Raw genomic sequence first — 22,228 nt, 5'->3', positions numbered from 1 at the left:
GCCTGCGCGTCCGGAGCCTGTGCTCCGCGACGGGAGAGGCCACAGCAGTGAGAGGCCCACGTACAGCAAAAAAAAAAAAAAAGAAAGTAATGTATAATTTAACATGTAATTTATTTTTTAAAGTTTAAACAATTTTATTATATAATATCTGATACATATAAAAGAATATATAAAGCAGCAAAGTTTTGAAAATGACAGTACTGTTGGCAAGGCAACACTGGGATAATATTTCTGGAAAACAACATGACAATTTATATCAAAAACCTTTAAAACATCATCAATAACTCAGTAATACAATTTAAAGGAATTTATGTAAAAAGATGTTTCCACCAAGACACTTACATTTTAGTATTAGTAATAATTTGCAAACAGCCAATATGTTTAATAGACTATTTCAATAAATTATTATACATCCATATAATGTAATATGCACTCATTTAAAATGGTATTTAAAATTAATGGAATTAATTGAATTTCGCTTATTATTTTAAAAATTCAATCACATTCAAAAGTAATAAAATAGTAAAATGCACCTTCATCAACTCATGACCCAGCTTCAATAATTACCTACTAATAGCCAATTGATTTCTATCTATATCCCCACCCATTTCTCTCCTTTCTGTGTATTTCAAAGAAAATGCCAGGGGACTTCCCTAGTGGCGCAGTGGTTAAGAATCTGCCTGCCAACGCAGGGGACACGGACTCAAGTCCTGGTCTGGGAAGATACCACGTGCCATGGAGCAACTAAGCCTGTGCTTCACATCTACTGAGCCTGTGCTCTAGAGCCCATGAGCCACAACTACTGAAGCCCACGTACCTAGAGCCCATGCTCCACAACAAGAGAAGCCACTGCAATGAGAAGCCCGTGCACCACAACGAAGAGTAGCCCCCGCTCACTGCAACTACAGAAAGCCCACAGGCAGCAACAAAGACCCAATGCAGCCAAAAATAAAAATAAATAAATAAATAAATTTATAAAAAATTAAAAAAAAAAAAAAAAGAAAATGCCAAATAACATATCATTTCACCCAGAAATACTCTGGGTATGTACCCCTACAAAAGAATTCTTAAAAAATAAAATAATATCATTGCCACACCTAAAAGGTAATGAACAATTATTACTTAATATCAACAAATATTTAATCAGTGTTCAAATTTCCACTTGTATCTTAAAGATTATCTAATTTAAAATAAGAGGTCAGTTGCATTCACAGCAGACATGTAATCTTCCTTTTATTCCATTAGATTAAAAAATACTTTAAAAATCTTTCCTTTTTTATCTATTTACAATATAAGCTACTTTTGTACTGAATAAAAAAGTTCCTACTTTGTGTATAAACACTATACTAGGCTCTATTTTAAAGGAAAGCTATCAACTTGCAAACACTGCAAACATCAAATTAAAAGATATTTGGGTATTTACCTTTCATCATCTTCATTTTCACTAAAGGCTGTTTTAAAAACATTTATTCTTTCTACCAGTTGACTACAATCTTGCTTTATATCTAAATCCATGCTCTAAAAAAAAAAGGAAAAAAAATGTTTTAGGGCTGTTACTGAAATTTATCAAAACACATTCTGCAAGATGATTAATATATTACAAAATTATCAATACAGTATAAGTGAAATCATTATTTTCTTTCAATTAAAATTCTTTTCATTATATGACTAGTAGATCATGGCTAATATCTTCTGTGTTATAATGAAGTGGCAATTATACTCCTTTTCTCAAAGTGTAGTGGTATGCAAGGTAATTTCAGATTCCTTATGAACATTTTGCATTTTAACAGTACTATTTACATTAATTAGTATTAGAAAAAATATGACTGGTATATCAAAACAATGATTTCATAGATACTACTAAGTGATGCTATATCAATATAATTTTAATAAATGAGAATAAATAAAAATGTTAAAAATAATGAAGGAAACACGAGACACTGCAGTTAAAGTACAAAGATTAAGATCAAGAAATTAAAATGGCAAACAGAACTAAAATGGGGAGAAAACCTTCACTTTTTATAATTTATTCTGTTAGAATTTGTTAAAATATAAGTGTGTGTGGGTGTATATATATACACACCTTTCATTAAAATAAAGGAAAGAATTTTATCACAATAAAGAGATAGTAACGCAGTCTAAATTGAAGAGAAATATAAGGCTATTAGCAAATACTTGTCAAATATTCACATAAACTTCCTAAATTGCCAATGCTCATAAATTAATTTTATGCAAATATTTTAGGCATTTAAAAAGGCCTATAGACTAACTCCATTTTATGTTATGAGGGAATCACAGCAGTGAATAATGTTAAATCTTAGGCTACTACAAGCAAGTGTTTTGTTCAAACAAATCTTGAACAAATTATAATCAGGTAACCAAAAAAATCTAAATAAACTCAATTATTTAATTCAACTGGCTCAAACTAATGATAAAACTTGAAAGGCTGGAAAAATTATAAATGTTAACATTTACTACTCAGTTTCTAATACATCTTGACAAAAACAAAGTAAATCTCGCTCTGTCAAAGTGTAGTTAAAAATATTTTTTTTAACTATATACCTCATTCTGTACTACTTCATAAACTTACATTATTTAAAACAGTAAGAAGCGCTTGCACCAAGCCACTACTGCACATTTCATATGGTGAAATTGTGTTTTCATCCTTCAAAAGTACAATTAGATTTTCTAAAGCTGTCTTCATTAAATCTCTCCAAGTGTTCTCACTCTCAATACACTAAAAGAAACAAAATTTTTTAAAAAGACAATCGAAAAAACAAACAGGTCTTAACATACTTAATTTATCAGAGCATCAATTACCATGAAAATAAATTAGATACTAAATTAGATTAAGAAATTCAAATTATTAATGCAAATTATCTCTACCAGGCCTGGCAAACTCTTTTGTAAAGGGCCAACTGTAAATATTTTAGGCTTCACAGGACACATCACATATCTTGGTCACACCTATTTAAGTCTGCCATTGTGGCCACTAAAGCAGTCACGGACAGTATGTAAATAAATGAGCATGGCTGTGAGCAATGAAACTACTATGGACACTGACTTTAGACATGCATATAATTTTCAGGTAACATGAAATATTATTCTTACTTTTGATTTGTGTTCAACCATTTAGAAATGTAAAAACCCTGCTTACCTCACAAAACCATACAAAATTTAGCCCATGGGTGATAATTTTCTGACCCCCTAATCAATACCCAGAATATAAAGGATAAAGGGAAAAAAGGAAACCAAGATCACTGTGTGTCATAAAATCTAGAGGCTAACATACTTGTCTATTTGTATGAAGTTCCCAAGATGACTCTAACTGAGTTGCTATGTTTCTGAGTGTTACCACTACTCCACGAGGCATGCTTTCGACAGCTTTAAAGTGGTCATCATATAAATCTCGAGCCATAGTTCGTACCTACCAAAATAAAAATAGTAAATGTGAATCTTTACTACAATTAATAATTTTACCAAATCTTCCTTTTAAATATATACATGCAACCTTCAGAATTAAGATGTTTGTGCCAGTATCAAGTTCCAAAAAATGTTACTACTTCTATTCATATACATCAAGAAGTTCTCATGGTTGAAAAACTACTCTAGCAGATTTTAGCAATGTCAAATCAAAGAACTTATAATTTTAATTTTTAAACTTTGTATTCATATACCAAATAGGAGCTTATTTCATTTAAATCAAATTAAACCTATAAAAAGGTCACTTTGCTCTTTTTAATAAAAGTAACCTGTTTTACGGTGAACCAATTAGAAAATACAAATAAGCAAAAAAAAAAAAGAAAGAAAGAAAATTAAGCCATCTATAATTCCATCAACTGAAGTTGAACCTTTTAACATTCTGGGGTGTACTTTAGGTTATTATGTCTTTTTTCGATTTATTCACACAAAGTATATATGATGCTCATGTATTTATATATTTCATCAAGAGAAAGAATGACTGTATTATCAGTTTGGGTACTAATTACCTCTCATTTAAGTTAAATTAATGTTATTTGAGAGAGAAATCCACACATGTCCAAGGCTTGGGTCTGATGAAATTCAGTACGTAACATTCTTTAAAATATATGCTTAAATAATGTAAATTTAAGATTTATGTGATTTCATTTAAATCATAAGCATAGCTCTAATGTAACAAAAAATTTCACTCCCTAAATGAATTAATAGTACCTTCCCATTCTATTTTAGTATGCCTTTCAGAATTAAAAGATAAGCTCTGGATATCAGACAACACTGAAGAAAATATTCCTTTATAAACAATATTAAGAAATAAAAACAGGTTAAAACTAATAGTTAAAATTATTTTTACCTAAAATTACTATATGTTGATATATACTGCTTTCATATGCAAAAGAGTAGCCACATGATCACTGATTTACTACTGATTTCAAGGATCTAAATCAATAAACATATTTTTTTAAGAAAATGAAACTACAGGACTGAGACTATATCCTCCTTGATTTACTTTTCTTTTGTACTGTAAAAGTTCAGTTCCCTGGGAGTTAATCTAGATTTGTTGGTTAATACAACATCAGTTATTCCAAAAAACTCCTGAGAAAGCTGACCGGTAGCTTTATAAAGAATTACAGCTGAGCCTCATTATTTGAGAATTTAATATTTGTGAAATCAACTAGTCACTAAAATTCATTTGTAATCCACAAATCAATACTTGCAGCACTTTTCACAGTCATTTTTCGGCAAGCACAGTGCAGCAAAAACTTTAAAAATGTGACCAGAGCCTCACAGGAACCTAAACCTGTATTTCTCCAAGAAACAATGGTTCAGTATTCATGGTAGCTTTATAGAACATAACTATCATGAAAACGAAAACTGTATTTAGTTCAAATTCCTTTTACCATCTAATGGCTACCTTCAATTGAGATATTTCTTCCTCAAATGCCCTTAAGATATCCTGAATTGGAAAAAAACCTCTGGCTTCACACGCTTTTTTGTAAAACACAGAAGCAATCATGGAATAATATATATAGCTATAGAGGTAATATACATTTATAAATTAAAGAAAGCAAGAAAGAGAGAGAGAGAAAGAGAAAGCAAGCAAGCAAGCAATTTTCTTTCCCAGGTCTAGCATGTGGAAATGTGGAATATCTTTGGAATAGCCTAGCAAATTTACAACTGGAAATGAAGACATGAATGAATATATATAATATATATAACATATTTATATTATATAATATAGTGCTCCAAATAAAACCCCTTATGACTATTCCTATGGCCAAAGCCACACAAGTACTCCCCCATCCCAATCACCCAAAAGCATTCTTCACATACTATATGAAAAAACTGTATCATTATTTTAGGTAAAATAAAAACGTGTCATCAGAAGATACTGAATCTAACTATGAGATTTTAGTTACTCTTTTAAAAATTAAAAAATTCAAGAACAATTGATATAATAAAGATGGACATATAATGGCTTGGGACTTCCCTGGTGGTCCAGTGGTTAACACTGTGCCCTCCCAATGGAGGGGGCCCAGGTTCGAACCCTGGTCAGGAAACTAGATCCCACATGCTGCGACTAAGAGTTCACATGCTGCGACTAAGAGTTTGCCTACCACAACTAACAGTTCGCATGCCACAACTAAGAGTTCCCATGCCTCAACTAAAGAGCCCACATGCTGCAACTGAGGATCCTGCATGCTGCAACCGAAGATCCAGCATGCCACAACCAAGAACTCGCATAAAGCAATGAAGATCCTGAGTGCCACAACTACGACCTGGCAGAGCCGAATGAATGAATAAATGAATGAATAAATAAATAAATATTTTTTAAAAAAGAAATATAATACAGAGACATGGATGTAGGAAACAAACGTATGGACACCAAGGGGGGTGGAAAGCGGGGTGAGGTGGGGTAGGATGAACTGGGAGATTGGGACTGACATATATACACTAATATGTATAAAACATAACTAATAAGAAACTGCTGTATAGCACAGGGAACTCTACTCTGCTTCACTGTACAGTAGAAACTAACATAACATTGGAAAACAACTATACCCCAATTTAAAAAAAAGAGAGAGAAATATAATGGCTTTATTTTTGAAAAAACCAATGCATAATAAATGGATAGAATTTAAAAATTAGTAATATGAGTCAATAACATATTTGCTCCTGGAGTCAGTAACATATTTGCTCCTGTATCTTTCTGAAACAGTGGTTTCATCTGAGATGGCCATTAAACTAAGCATCAAATTATCTGAATCTAGAACCAGGAATTCAGATTGATTCATCACAGAGTATTAAATCAAGACTGTAAATTATAATAATGCATTTTCAATCCCACTACATCACTAAAAATACTATCATTAATCATAATTAAAGCATGAGTTTAAAGTTTCTGTGACATTAATAACTCACATAATTTTAAAATAATTTTATATTTTGTCTCAATTTTGTTTCTATTTTAATGTTGGTGTTTACTTATAGTATAAAAACTAAGTTTTTTTTATACTTATAAAAACTATAAGTGTTTACTTATAGTATAAAAACTGTAAGTAAATGTATACATATTGCGGAAAATAAGATAATGAGCACAGAAAGAGGAAAACTAAAAATACATTAGATTAGGGTAGCTTATGTTACATGGCTCAATTTTTTAAATGCCTACAATCTACCCCTGAAACCTTGCTACATCAGTATAAAAGACAAAAAACAAAGCAAATCCCATAAATAATACCTTTTGCTTAGTTTTTTCTAACTTAGATTTTAGTTTTCTGCCTCTTTTGCCAGTCCAGCCAGTCACAAATTCTGAACCTTAAAAAAAAAAAAAAAGTTATTTCACAGAACATATTTTATTGCAATTTAACATATTCATTTATTCTTATCTTTTAAACTGACATACCTACATACTTACCCAGAGAAGTTTCTGCAGTAAATGAATGCTTGGTTCCTCTATTAGATTCAAACACAAAACCAGGTAAATCTTCTTTCAATATCGTTGCTTGCTGGCCATCTGAGTTGTGAATAGCAATTTCTCCTTCTTTCAAACATGTTAGTGACCAATTCCCTACAGTGAGTTTAGTGGGTCCTGGTGCTGAGAGTATAGGTTGACTTGAAGTAGATGGCTTTACTTGGCCTCGAGCTCTTTGTAACTTCTCTAAGAATTCACTTCTGCTTTCTATAAAGACAAAATGTTTGTTTTAAAACTTCATTCCTTTCAAATATTCCAATTTTTTAAGGAAACTACCTATTGAAATATCAATTTTATTAAAAAACTTTCATTAAAATTTTGTTCTGATATACTCTCACTGGTTTGATATTATTTAGGTTCAAGCATTAAAACAATTTTAAAGTTTCTGTGACATTAATAACTCACATAATTTTAAAATAATTTTATATTTTGTCTCAATTTTGTTTCTATTTTAATGTTGGTGTTTACTTATAGTATAAAAACTAAGTTTTTTTTATACTTATAAAAACTATAAGTGTTTACTTATAGTATAAAAACTGTAAGTAAATGTATACATATTGCGGAAAATAAGATAATGAGCACAGAAAGAGGAAAACTAAAAATACATTAGATTAGGGTAGCTTATGTTACATGGCTCAATTTTTTAAATGCCTACAATCTACCCCTGAAACCTTGCTACATCAGTATAAAAGACAAAAAACAAAGCAAATCCCATAAATAATACCTTTTGCTTAGTTTTTTCTAACTTAGATTTTAGTTTTCTGCCTCTTTTGCCAGTCCAGCCAGTCACAAATTCTGAACCTTAAAAAAAAAAAAAAAGTTATTTCACAGAACATATTTTATTGCAATTTAACATATTCATTTATTCTTATCTTTTAAACTGACATACCTACATACTTACCCAGAGAAGTTTCTGCAGTAAATGAATGCTTGGTTCCTCTATTAGATTCAAACACAAAACCAGGTAAATCTTCTTTCAATATCGTTGCTTGCTGGCCATCTGAGTTGTGAATAGCAATTTCTCCTTCTTTCAAACATGTTAGTGACCAATTCCCTACAGTGAGTTTAGTGGGTCCTGGTGCTGAGAGTATAGGTTGACTTGAAGTAGATGGCTTTACTTGGCCTCGAGCTCTTTGTAACTTCTCTAAGAATTCACTTCTGCTTTCTATAAAGACAAAATGTTTGTTTTAAAACTTCATTCCTTTCAAATATTCCAATTTTTTAAGGAAACTACCTATTGAAATATCAATTTTATTAAAAAACTTTCATTAAAATTTTGTTCTGATATACTCTCACTGGTTTGATATTATTTAGGTTCAAGCATTAAAACAATCCTACAGGGGCTTCCCTGGTGGCGCAGTGGTTGAGAGTCCGCCTGCCGATGCAGGGGACACGGGTTCGTGCCCCGTTCTGGGAAGATCCCACATGCCGCGGAGCGGCTAGGCCCGTGAGCCATGGCCGCTGGGCCTGCGCGACCGGAGCCTGTGCTCGGCAACGGGAGAGGCCACAACAGTGAGAGGCCCGTGTACCGAAAAAAGAAAAGAAAAAAAATCCTACAGCCATAATTTTTTAAAGTAGAAGGCTTTTGGGAAAAGATAATTTGAGACAGCATGACACATGTGCAATTCATCATTACGTGATAAGAGGCACCTTTACCTAAAGGATGGAGACATTAAAAGTAGATATTGATACAATGCTATTCCTTGTCTCATACAATAAAAAAGTGTGAAATGCTTTCATGGCACAATCATTTTTCTCTGTTAATATTAAAGAAATGGCCATATGATCATCAAGGATGTGCTATTGCTATGACAATGGTGGCAAAAATATGAGCAGAAAAACAAATGATCAAAATTGCAGAAACTAGTAAAACATTTTAACAGAAACAAAATATTACCTGAACTATCCGATCCACCTTCAGGACTACCACTTGAATACATGGTGGCAAGTTTTCCATCCAAGATAAATCTAAACCATCCATTACTGCCATTAGATAGTTCCAAGGCTGCTGCATCACTCCATATATATAAGCAGTCCCTTCCCCTAATGATGGACCAGTCTCTCCAATGATATGGTTTACCCTGCTGCAATTCTTTAGCATCTTCCTGTGGTTCATCTTCCTAAACGTGTAAAATTATTCAATGAAACGTGGGAAATAACTTATATTCCAAATATTCATAAGTACTTAAAAAAACATGACCATGAAATTTAGAATGAAAACATCCTGAATATAATATTCAGCTGCCTGTATTTTAATACATATTCTGATTCAACTAATTACCTATAATCTTAAAAGTCCATCCTAAAAAAAAGTCAAGAAATTCACATAATAACCAAAGTTATAACATTTCCAGGTATAAAGGTAAAGAAGACAAATGGATTAGGTTTACACACAATTAGCTAATTATCTAGGACTTGATAAACTCACCGTATCTCTGAGCCTAACAGATTATTTGTAAAAAATGAATGTTTACACTAGATCAATGGTATCCAAACCTAGGGTGCAAAAGAATCACCAGAAATGTGTTTTAACAATATAATTTATAAGTTCCCACCCTTAGCCAAGTGAATCAAATACACTGGATTATTCCTATAATCATCAAAATGTTAGCTATAGCGTGTTTAAAAGAAAAATAACTTGTAAACACTGTTTGCCTACCCTGGCATCCAAAACATTTTTATTCTGTTGACAATATTTAATATTAAGAATATTCATCATTAACATATATGATCTTGGCATGGGTGTGCATGCATGTGTGTATGGGTAAAGTACTTTTAAACTTTATGAAGACTTGTTATACTTAAAATTGTTTTAAATGTATCTTTTACATGCTTCTTCCCTGAAGTAGTACTTAGCTTATAACACTAAAATAAGATTATAAAATATGGATTATAAATTTCCCTAAACATAGTACTTGTGCTCCAGGCCATGATAGATTAATAAGGATCAAGACTTGCCTATCCACTGTCAACAACTAAAGAAACCAGACAAAATACATGAAAAAGTGTTTTCAAATACTGGACAACAAGCAACACAGGACTGCATGATCTCCCAGAAAACAGAAACAAATAAGCTAAGCCCCTTAGGCTCAGACAGAGTTTCTGGCTAAGGTCTTAAGAAGAAGGAACATAGAGGCCAGCAGTGTAAGTTGAGGAAATGGAGATCTGTGTTTGAAGAGATTAAGGCAAATGGACTATGTGGTGGATGAATTCAGGATCAGGGAGTCAAGCACAAAAGGTCTCTAGAAATGTGCAAAGTGGTCACCAGGACATCTCTACTGAGTACCAGACCATCTGTGTACAGGTGATGTTCCATAAGGCAGGGCAAAGAATGACTTGAAAATGGTAAGGTGAACAATTCAGAGGTCACACAGGGTGGTCAGACATTTGCATTCCTAACAGCCAGAGTGGAAAATCATCATACCAACAGTTCAAAATTTTTCCAAATGTGATGTAACTGTAAGCCCACAGACCAAAAAAAATTAAATAATCCTGAGCAGGGGCAGAAAACCCACATGTGCATGCACACACACAAACCAGCTAAGCACATCAAAGTCAAATTGCTAAAAACAAGTTATAAAGTCTTAAAAACAGCCAGAGGAAGAAAATGTCTCAGTAGAGACTATGCACATCAGGTGACAATGAAATATTTCTCTTCAAGTGCTGGAAAATGATCAGCCAAGAGTCCCTGTAGGAACTGAAAATGTCCATTGAAAATGAAGGCCAAGGGACTTCACGGGTGGTGCGGTGGTTAAGAATCCACCTGCCAGTGCTGGGGACACGGGTTCGAACCTTGGTCCAGGAAGATCCCACGTGCCATGGAGCAACTCAGCCCGTGCACCACAACTACTGAGCCTGTGCTCTAGAGCCTGCGAGCCACAACTAGTGAAGCCTGCATGCCTAGAGCCCGTGCTCAACAAGAGAAGCCACCGCAATGAGAAGCCCGCGCACTGTAACAAAGAGTAGCTGCCACTCACTGCAACTAGAGAAAGCACACATGTAGCAACGAAGACCCAACACGGCATAAATAAATAAATAAATAAATTTATAAAATAGGAAAAAAAATGAAGGCCAAAATCAGTCCACTGGTTAGGACTTCATGCTTCCACTGCAGGGGGTAGGGGTTCAATCTATGGTCAGAGAACTAAGATCCCACAAGCCACGTAGCGTAGCCAAAAAACAAACAAAAGAAGAAGATATTTTCAAAGAATAAAGATAAATCTCAAAGAATTTTCTGGCTTGTCTTCTCATTTCCAGATTATGTATTTTGGGGACTTCCCTGGTGGTCCAGTGGCTAAGATTCCACTCCGAATGCAGGGGGCCCAGGTTCGATCCCTGATCAGGGAACTAGATCCCATGTGCCGCAACTAAAAGTTCGCATGCTGCAACTAAAAGATCCTGCATGCTACAATGAAGATCCTGTGTGCTGCAACTAAGACCCCGTGCAGCCAAATAAATAAATAAATATATTAAAAAATAATAAGGTAGTGTGAAGAACAAAGGTTTAATTTTAATGAAAACAATTTACTTTTTTTGTTCTTTTATAATCTTTTAATGTCCTATCTAAGAAATCTCTGTCAAGCTCATGGTCACTAAGGTTTTCTTCTTTTTCCTCTAAGAAGCCTTACAGTTTTAGCCCATCCATTTCAGTTCATGATTTCTTTTTTTGTTAAAAGGGGTAAGATTTCATATTTCTGCATATGTTATCCACTTGTTCAAGCATCATTTTTAAAGAGACCATCCTTTTGTGACTGAATTATCTTAGCACTTTGTTTGAACTGACCATATATGTGTGGGTCATTAATCTATTTTTATACCACTACCACACTTTCTTGCTTACTATAGCTTTATAATAAGACTTGAAATCTGCTGGTGTATGTCCTTCAACTTTGTTCATTTTCAAGGATGCTTTGGCTATTGTAGGTTCCTATCATTTTCATATAAATGTTTGCTTGTTAACTTCTACAAAGACCGCTGGATCTGTAACCTATTTCTTGAATGAAAGAATTCCAGGGGGATGAACCCAGATATCACTTCTTGTTTTGTTTTTTCTTAAATCTCCAGTAATTTAGGAAACACACATATATACTAAACCACTCAGGATTCTGCAATTACAATCCATACTCTACCATTCTCTCAAAACTGTTAATACTCAGTCACTAATATGTAGGAAGCATTCACTAAATGGCAGGACTAAATCATTGCTGGCAATTGGTAGAGACAAATAAGGCATATTTTTAAATATGCAATCTAAGGCAAGAATTATCGCTAGGTACTGAAACTAGTGGATAAAAGTTTAAAGAGAAACAGCATATTTGCACAGTCTCAAATTGTCTCCCCACAAATTACTTATTAATTACAAAATGGAAAAAGTATCTTTACAGGGCTTCCCTGGTGGCGCAGTGGTTGAGAGTCCGCCTGCCAATGCAGGGCACACGGGTCGTGCCCCGGTCCAGGAGGGTCCCCCATGCCGTGGAGCGGCTGGGCCTGTGAGCCATGGCCGCTGGGCCTGCGCGTCCGGAGCCTGTGCTCTACAACGGGAGTGGCCACAGCAGTGAGAGGCCCGCATACCGCAAAAAAAAAAAAATCTTTACAACAGAGAAACCTGGTAGAAACAAACACAACCAACTGATCCAAGTTAACGTCAACAGCAAGAGCACAAACAGACATCATGTGCCTCTAAAAAGGCACATTTTACACGAGAAGGCCATAACATCACCTCTATAGTCTTTCTGCTTAAAAACACACAACCTGAATCTAGTTATGAAGAAACATGGCACAAACACAACGTGAGGGTCATTGTCCAAATTAAGTGGTCTGTCCTCTTCAAAAAAATGCCAAGGCTATGAAAGAAAAAGAAAGGCTGAGAAATGGAACAACATGACAACGAAATGTACTGTGCTCCTAGACTGGATTCTGGGGGTAGTGGCATGGGCCGGAGGAGGGCATTGCTATTAGGGCAATGGCAAATTTGAATACAGTCTCTGGATTAGATAACATTTTCCATAAATATTAAATTTCCTGATTTTAATAACTATACTAGGATTCTATTAAGACAATGTCCTGGTTTTTTGGTGAAGATTTTAGGTATAAAAAGGGGCACTGACTTCCCTGGCAATCCAGTGGTTAAGACTCCGTGCTTCCACTGCAGAGGGCACGGGTTCAATCCCTACTTAGGGAAGTTCCACATGCCACGAGGTGCGGCCAAAACAAAACAAAAATAAATAAATTTACAAAAAGGGGCACTATGTATCCAGCTTCTCTCAAATTATATATTTTATTATTATCATCATTATTATTATTATTTTGGCCATACCACACGGCTTATGGGATCTTAGTTCCCCAACCAGGGATCGAACCCGGGCGCTTGGCAGTGAAAGCTCAGAGTCCCAACCCCTGGACCGCCAGGAAATTCCCTCAAAAAATATATTTTAAATGTGCGTGCACACGTGTGTCTTTGTAAGTAACAAAGCAAATGGAGCAAAATGTCAATAATTAGTGATTTTGGATAGAGGATGTTCTGATATTCTTTATTTGCAACTTTTCTTCAAGTTTTAAATTTTACCAATGATATATTTTAAAAGAAAAGTGACCAAATTTTAAAAAATTATAATACTACTCCATACTGCCATTATTTTGTCAAAACCCATTGTAATTGGAACTACATTTCCTCGAAAGAAACCCTATTCCTGATAGATACCACTGCAATTAAGACCACTCACTTTTTCTGGTTTTGATTCCTCTTCATTCTCATCATCAGAGGAAGGACCTGCCAAGGTTGACACTTTGCTAATTACACCAAGTCTGGCTAGCTGATCCAAAAAAATATCACCACCTTTATCTACTAAGTCCCTTATGATTTGCAAAGCCAGCAAGTGGCCATCATCGTCGTCCTGGGGGGGGGGGGGGGGAGGAAATTAAGGAAAAATGATAAAAATAAGTTTAGCTGCGTGGAGTAGACAAATGCAATCATTTGTACAGACAAGATGATTTAATAAAATTAGGACGCAAGTTAAATTATTTTACCGACTACTATCTAATGGGAATTAAAGCTACAGGAGTTTCAATAAAGATAATAAACTGACCTCTTGATCAAGAACTGTTGCAGTGATTTCCACTAGTACTGTAGGCAAATTGTGACCAACATCAGAATCACAAACTTCTTTCAAGAGTGCTTCAGAGCAAAAATGAATCATTTTTCGAATCAGAGCAAGACTTGCTTTCCTTGAAAAGTAAAAAAAGAATTTTAGTTAGCCATGGTAAAAAGCTAAAATAAAACAAAATGCAACACTAATGAAAACCAAAATATCCAATTTAAGCTTTAAATACTGCTAAAATATACACTTAATAAAAGAATACAATAAATAAGAACCTACTGAATAGCACAGGGAATTCTATTCAATACTCTGTAATGACCTATATGGGAACAGAATAAAAAAAAATGGATATATGTGTATCTACAACTGACTCACTTTGCTGTACAGCAGAAACTAACACAACATTGTAAATCAACTATACTCCAATAATAAAATTTTTTTTTTAAAGAATACAAAAAACTAAGACAATACTAGCACTAGGTTTATGTTCACTTTTTGAGGGAATTTCATTTTTCTACTATTAATATATTGAGCTCATTAAAACAAATTATTTTTGTAATTTTCTTACATGTGCTATTTTATATTAACCAGCATGACTGTTAACATGCCATGATAATTTTAGAAAATCAAAAGTAACACAATTACTAATAAATGGCATCTATAACCCCAAATATAAAACTCTTAACTTAAAACACCTGATGGTTTATATGGAACTCATATTTCAAATTAAGCATTTTTGTCCTTTGTCAAATTTAAAACATGTTCATTATAATATTCTCATATAAATGAGATCCTAGTAATCCCATGCCCTTAAATATTCCCATTGTTAACAACTTGGCATGACTCCTTTCCCTTTTATCATCCACTGCTTTACTTGGAACACAGAAGATACTCAATGTCACACAAACTAACCTCAATTTTATAAGCGATTTGTTCTTTTAAAATAAAATACACAAATATCCACACACATTTAAATTATAATACACTGGCTTATTACATAGAAGTCAATAATGCTTTTAACACATGTTTTCTGAGCATCTAACAATAGTCTGTGTGCCAAGCTGTAGATATCACTGCCCTTGAGGTGACTTCTCCACAGGAAGGATGGAGAGGCAAAAATCACTATCGAAATCCAAGAGAGGTATCTGACACCTGTATTCCTACAGAATGTGGTCTTGATGTATTTCATAACTCTCTCTAGGTGAATTTCATGTATTCTTTAATTTTAAAACATGTTTTATTACAAATTCAAGTACATTAGAGAAAATAGTAGGCAGATGAAAGGCAAACTGCCCTAACAGGATTAGTTCCTTCCAGTATTTGTTAACGGCAATTTATATTTGGTTGCAAAATCAGTATTTATGTATAATAATAATTTTATATCATGATTTACTTCAATTAAAATAGCATAAGAATGTTTACATGTTGTCTACCTACCTATCTGGCTATCTGTCACTACCATGCTGAGTCATAATAAGCCAGGAACACCTGTATATATTTTAAAAATTTTACACCTCATTTAATCCACCCACCAAACCCACTATTAAGTAGGTTTTATTAGCTCAGTTTTACAGATGAAAAAACATGAGACAAAGAAAGGTAATTCTACTAAGGTCACAGGGCTAATAAATTAGAGCCTCAACTCAAACTCATCTCTTAACCAGTACACTATGCATAATATTCATAACATAAAATTTTCCTGCTTAACACTATTATATGAATCATAAGCATTCAGCTTACTGGCTTTTCTATTATAAATAGCATTATTTTTGGTGAACAGTTTTATTTCTTCAGTAGAGGGATTCTTGGACCCAAGAGTCTAAATATTTTCGTACGTACTGAATGTGCATCAATACTGAATCTATACTCAGCAAACTGATTTTTTAAAAAATCTGTTAAGTGACAACATGGATGGACCTCAAGGGCATTATGCTAAGTGAATAAGCCAGAGAAAGACAAATACTGCCTTATATCACTTAAATGAGAATCTAAAAAAAAAGAAAGTCAAACTTATGCAAACAGTAGAAAAGTGGCTGCCAGTGGCTGGGGATGGGGGAATTAAGGAGAGGTTGGTAAAAGGTTACAAACTTTCAGCTATAAAATGAATAAGGTTTGAGAATTTAATATAAAAAATGGTGACTATAGTTGATAAAACTGTATTGTATAATTAAAATTTGCTAAGACTAAATGTTCTCTCTCAAACACACATGTATACACATACACAAAGATAAATACGTGAAGTGATGGATATGCTGATTAACTAAATGAGGGGAATCCTTTCACAATGTATACACATATCAAATCACTAAGATGTACATTTTAAAAATCTTACAATTTTATATGTGAATTATGCCTCAATAAAGCTAGGGGACAAAAGGACTGTTAAATTATCAGATATGGACGTACTAATTCATTACGATTTTGTTATTTTTGTAAAAAAAAAGGTTTCTTAAATGTCTAATGGGTGAAAAGGACATGAAATTTTACTTTAAAATGTTTTGTTTTTTACTAGTAAGGGGATACATTTTTCCCTGTTGTTTTCTTTTTCATCTTGAGCACTGTACCATAACGTCATTGGCTAATTTATTTAAATTGGCATTTATACTTTGACCAAAAACTTGTATGTGTTCTCTGCATAATAAAGTTAGTATGCCTTGGTCATACTTGTTAACAAATACCAATTTGCTGGAAGATTTATCTGGATTACAAGTTTATATTTCTGTCTCTTTCATGGTTACGGGTAATACTGTTGCTGATATGCAGTTTTGTTTTTTTACATAGAATAAATTTTAAATGACAGATAGGACTAACACAAACAAGTTTTAAAAGTCATTCTTCCTACCAAGTGTCTGATAAACATTTGAGAATATTTTCTTTTTGTTTTCCTAAGGTTTTATTTTTTTCATTTATTTTAAATAAATTTAGAATTTATTTAAATACACAATGTAAAGAACTAAGCTGATTTTTAATCAAACCACAAAGCAAATATTCTAATAGCATTTAATATATTATGTTAATATATTATAAAATATTAATACATTATATAATTTACCACTATAATACATTCAATTTCTTTTTTCTTTTTTCTTTTTTTTTTTTTTGCGGTATGCGGGCCTCTCACCGGTGCGGCCGCTCCCATTGCGGAGCACAGGCTCCAGACGTGCGGGCCCAGCGGCCATGGCCCACAGGATCAGCCGCTCCGCGGCATGTGGGATCCTCCCGGACCGGGGCACAAACCCGCGTCCCCTACACCGGCAGGCGGACTCCCAACCACTGCGCCACCAGGGAAGCCCTACATTCAATTTCTAAACACAACTGATTCTGTTCGGAGGGCTAGTCTACTCCAATGATTTATAAACTCTTGGGCTAGTTATCATAAAGATTTAATTACTGAAAGTTTACACTAGCTACTATTCAGATTTTTCTTTAATAATCTTACCTATTTATTCTTCTAGAAGAACTTTAAGATCTGTCAAGCTCTAAAGCAAATTCTATAGTTATTTTCTTTCAAACTGCATTCTATAAATTAACTTTGGAAGAATTTATATCTTTAGATTATTTAATATTCTCATCCTAGAACAATTTCCCCCTTTATCCAACCATGTCTACTTTCCTCTCAATCAAATTGTGATTTAAAAAATAAAAAAACAAATGGATCCTCAAGGATTTCTGCTGCTGAAAAGTTTACTCAATCTTTGTCCCATTATTAACACTAACTCCAAAGATGTATATTTACCACACCTCTTCAAAATTCTAAGTAGCCTTTCTTCAAAAGCAAAATGTGAAGTCCTCAGTCTAATATTACAGATACATATATCAAATCATTACATTATACACTTTAATACAATGTTACACGTCAATTATATCTCAATAAAACTGGGAAGGAATACCTCACAGAGAAAATAATCAGGTTTTTACAAAATGCTCCACCAGTGAAACTGCTATCCTCTGTTCTGAAGGCTTCACTGATCTGTTGTCTGCCTTTTATTTCCTGAACAGACAATGCACACAGGCCAATAATGATAGATAATAGCTAAAGTTGATATATTCCTTATATACAGATCCTCCTTTAACTCCCTGATTAGAGTATATACGCTTACTCTTCTGATCAAATTTTAAACTGAAATGGTAAAAAATTAGGTTGCAACCTATTCCAGATTGTTTTTAATAATGACAAGTATATATTTTTTTAATGAATCATCTTGGGAGATGGGGGAATGAATGAAATAGGTGAGGGAGACTAAGAGGTACAAAACTTCCAGTTACAAAATAAATGAATCACAGGGGTGAAATGTACAGAATGGGGAATACAGTAAATAAAAGTGTAAACATTTTGTATGGTGACAAATGGTAACTAGAATTATCATGGTTATCATTTTATGATGTATAGAAATACTGAATTACTATGTTGTGCACCATTAACTAACATAGTGTTGTAAGTGAATTATACTTTGAAAAAAAAAAAAGGAAGAATGGAGGGAGGGAGGGAGGGAAGGGAGGAAGGAAGGAAGGGAGGGAGGGAGGAAGGAAGGGAGGAAGGAAGGGAGGGAAGAAAGAAAAGAAAAAAATGAATGATTTGGAAGTGGAAATGGATGAACTGCAAGAAAGAATCTTACCAAACAAAAAGAATATTACCAGATAAAAAGCAAATTAAGAAGAATCATACAATATGATACGATGTATATAAATCTTTAACATGTAAAATACTATGCATCATTTACAGATAAATTTATATATTTGCTATATATTCTTGTAATATATTACAAAAATATAGGAAGCAAGGGAAAATATTAACGTATTAATAACGTAAAATATTAACCGCCCCCAAAACCCAATTGTCAAGAAAAAAATTTATGAGAAAATTGGGAACAATGAATGCTGATTTGATGTTTGATAATATTTAAGAACTATTATAATTATTTTAGGTGTAATAATGGTATTGCAATTATGTTAAAAAACAAAAAAGAATCCCTTTTCTTTTAAAGAATCCCTTTTTTTTTCCATTCAAGTCTTTTTAAATGTAAAATTCACAAAGTATAACATGCATTCAAAAAATTACACAAATCATAAATGTCCAGTCTACAAATTTTCACAAAGTGAACATACCTGTATAACAAGCATCCTAATAAAGAAATGGAATATTTACCAGCACCCTGAAGATGCTCGCATGAAAAGAACAGCCAGAGGTACTATCTTGACTGAAGAAAGAACAAGTACCTTTTATGAGAAGTTGAAGAAAAATTAAAATTCTGAAACTATTAACTCTAATACTTCACTCCCTCTCTATATAGGAAGTCTATAACCTCCTACCCTCTCAGCTTTTCTACAAAATTCTATAAATATAGTTCATGCTTGAAATCACAGGAATGTGAAGGTTTGAAGAATGGGGCATATTCAAGAAGGGCACAAAAGTCCAAGTTCTCAATCCCAAGGGAATATAACAAATTCCATACTAATTTGTGTCTGGAATTTAAATCTCAAAGATTAGATCTAATCTCCAAGAATCCCTTTTTAATGATGAAAAATTATTTTTTTTTATTGAAGTACAGTTTATTTACATATAGTATTCTATTAGTTTCAGGTATACAACATAGTGATTCAATCTTTTTATAGATTATACTTCATTTAAAGTTACTATAAAATATTGGCTAGGGCTTCACTGGTGGCACAGTGGTTGTGAGTCCACCTGCCGATGCAGGGGACATGGGTTCGTGCCCCGGTCTGGGAGGATTCCACATGCCGCGGAGCGGCTGGGCCCGTGAGCCATGGCCTCTGAGCCTGCGAGTCCGGAGCCTGTGCTCCACAACAGGAGAGGCCACAACAGTGAGAGGCCCGCGTAACGCAAAAAAACAAAAACAACAACAACAAAAATATTGGCTATATTCCCTGTGCGAAACAAAAGAACACTTATTTTTTATGGATGCATATAGAAAAATTATGGATAAAACTATTTGAGTCTTGGATTTCCTCAAAATAGTACAGTTGGGGAGGTATAAATGAAATAAGACTGGGATATTTGTTAAAACTTATTGAAGCTATGTGATGGGGTTCATTATATGATTATCTCGACTTTTTAATACATTTTAACTTATCTATGATAAAACATTTTTTTAATAAACTATTTTTTTACAAATACCTCTAAAATATTAGGCACTATGCTAAATACCACACATACTTAATTTTAATTTTCACACCTAAAGAGAATTAAGTATAACTATCCCGTCCTAGAGATGAATTAAGATCAAGAGGTTAAGTATCTTGCCCATGGCTATCTGTCTACAAAGTGGCAACATCGACTTTTGGACTGACTTTGAGCTGACTCCAGAGTCTGAGCTCTGAACTAAGATATAAGATACATGCTATCTTATTCACCACAATTAAATTTGTCAGCTAACTATTATCTGGAAAAATTTAGCATCAAATATGCTGTAACTAAAATTGTGTTTAGACGATCTTCAAATATTTAAAAGAAAGATAAAAAAATAACTATCCATTAAGGGAACTCTGTTATATGGTGACATACTTTATAATTTCCTGATGGCCTTATAATGAACCAATTCTAACTCCAAATATAACTTAACGTTTTTTAATTCGCATGACACCTAGTCCTCTAAAATTTTCAGGCTGAATTATCTGTTCAAAATTGAACTTGCTCATTTCTAAAAATGAATCAAATCTTTTGTTAAACAAACAAAAAGTGGCCCCACTAACACCTACCCTTCTGTAGCTATTTGGGGAAGAATAAAAACCAAGTTCCTAGGTGTTCACAGTGAATTGACTGGCACTTTCATCCTATTTAAAGTAAACTACTTTCACTTTAATGTCAACTCATAATACTGGTATTTGAGGCACTTGAATCCTACAAAACTCCATGTTCTAAAGACCTCCTGAATTTAAAATGACCAAAATCAAATTCTCAATCACTCAGCCAAAATTTTGGCAGTCATTCTTTACCCCTTCCATTCCTTCATCCCTCAAATCTAATTGGTGGTCAACCCTTATACCGGGTTGGCCAAAAAGTTCGTTCGGGTTTTTCCATAGCATCTTGTAGAAAAACCCAAATGAACTTTTTGGCCAACCCAATACAACCCATCTCCCAACCTCTTCAATCTGCTCCCACCAATCCAGTCTTCCAGCAACTGTCTAAAGTTCATATCGATAATTAACCCATAAGTAGTCTGTTTTCATTCTTGCCCTCCTCCACCAGACTGCCAAAGTGATCTTTATAAATCACAAATCTGACTGTGACAAATTTCCTCACAAGTCTTTAATGATCCTTCTTGAACTGCAGGGTAAAGTCCACTCACTATCTAGAACAGAAAGGCCTTCACAGGTCATAAAAAGCTCTTTCTTGTCTACCTTTTTGACAGTATTCCCTGAGCTATACAAACATATCCCATATCCCACTGATACCAAAATACTTGCAGCTGCAAACAAAACACACTCATTCAATCATTCAGTGTATCTCCTGAAGATCTACTAAATATCAAGCCCTATTCTATACCTCCTTGTCTTTGCAGGAATAGGGCAGGACATAAGGCCATCTCTCATGGAGCTTTAGAGGGGAGACAAGACAATAAAACAAACAAAAACTCAAAGAAGAGCAAGATTTCAGACAGTGTAAACTCTGTGAAGACAGTAAAACATCATGAAAAGTATCCTAGGGGTAAATTTAAATTAGGTGGATAAATGTCAATGGACCTAAGCATTTGAACTGAGACCTGAATGATATGAAGTAACCAACCATTCAAAAGCCCTGGGAATAGAAAGCTTCCAACAAAGTGAAGTAAGTGCAAAAACCCCATGGTAAGAATGTACATAGAATGTTCCAAAAACAGAAAGAAGGCTAGCATACTGTAAGTGTAATGGGCTAGGTGTTACATAGTACTAAATGAGGTCAGAGACCTGGGTGGGACTTATACAAGACCTTCCAAGCCTGAGTGTTAAGTTAGGTTTGGGGTTTCCCTGGTGGCGCAGTGGTTGAGAGTTCGCCTGCCGATGCCGGGGACATGGGTTCGTGCCCCAGTCCGGGAGGATCCCACATGCTGCGAAGCGGCTGGGCCCGTGAGCCATGGCCGCTGAGCCTGTGCGTCCGTCCGGAGCCCGTGCTCCGCAATGGGAGAGGCCACAACAGTGAGAGGCCCACGTACCGCAAAAAAAAAAAAAAAAAAAAAAAACG

At 34.1% G+C, this 22,228-nt stretch overlaps 1 protein-coding gene across 1 annotated transcript in view; it reads right to left on the bottom strand.

Moving 5' to 3' along the window:
• The window catches only part of HECTD1 (HECT domain E3 ubiquitin protein ligase 1), a 94,061-nt gene that overhangs the window by 33,353 nt on the left and 38,480 nt on the right, over positions 1-22,228 (bottom strand). Inside the window, exons 11-18 of the mRNA XM_007451264.1 lie at positions 14,038-14,176; positions 13,675-13,845; positions 8,850-9,072; positions 7,854-8,117; positions 7,677-7,753; positions 3,293-3,427; positions 2,591-2,737; positions 1,424-1,518 (exon numbers count right to left, since the gene is read on the bottom strand). Of these exons, the coding sequence (XP_007451326.1) occupies positions 1,424-1,518; positions 2,591-2,737; positions 3,293-3,427; positions 7,677-7,753; positions 7,854-8,117; positions 8,850-9,072; positions 13,675-13,845; positions 14,038-14,176 (1,251 nt within the window). The remainder of the gene's footprint in view (positions 1-1,423; positions 1,519-2,590; positions 2,738-3,292; positions 3,428-7,676; positions 7,754-7,853; positions 8,118-8,849; positions 9,073-13,674; positions 13,846-14,037; positions 14,177-22,228) is intronic.

Source organism: Lipotes vexillifer, unplaced genomic scaffold (assembly GCF_000442215.2).
Source record: "Lipotes vexillifer unplaced genomic scaffold, Lipotes_vexillifer_v1.1 scaffold1765, whole genome shotgun sequence".
Lineage (NCBI taxonomy): Eukaryota > Metazoa > Chordata > Mammalia > Artiodactyla > Lipotidae > Lipotes > Lipotes vexillifer.
The sequence above is the reverse complement of the archived record's forward strand: the minus strand, read 5'-3'. Positions and strand labels throughout refer to the sequence as shown.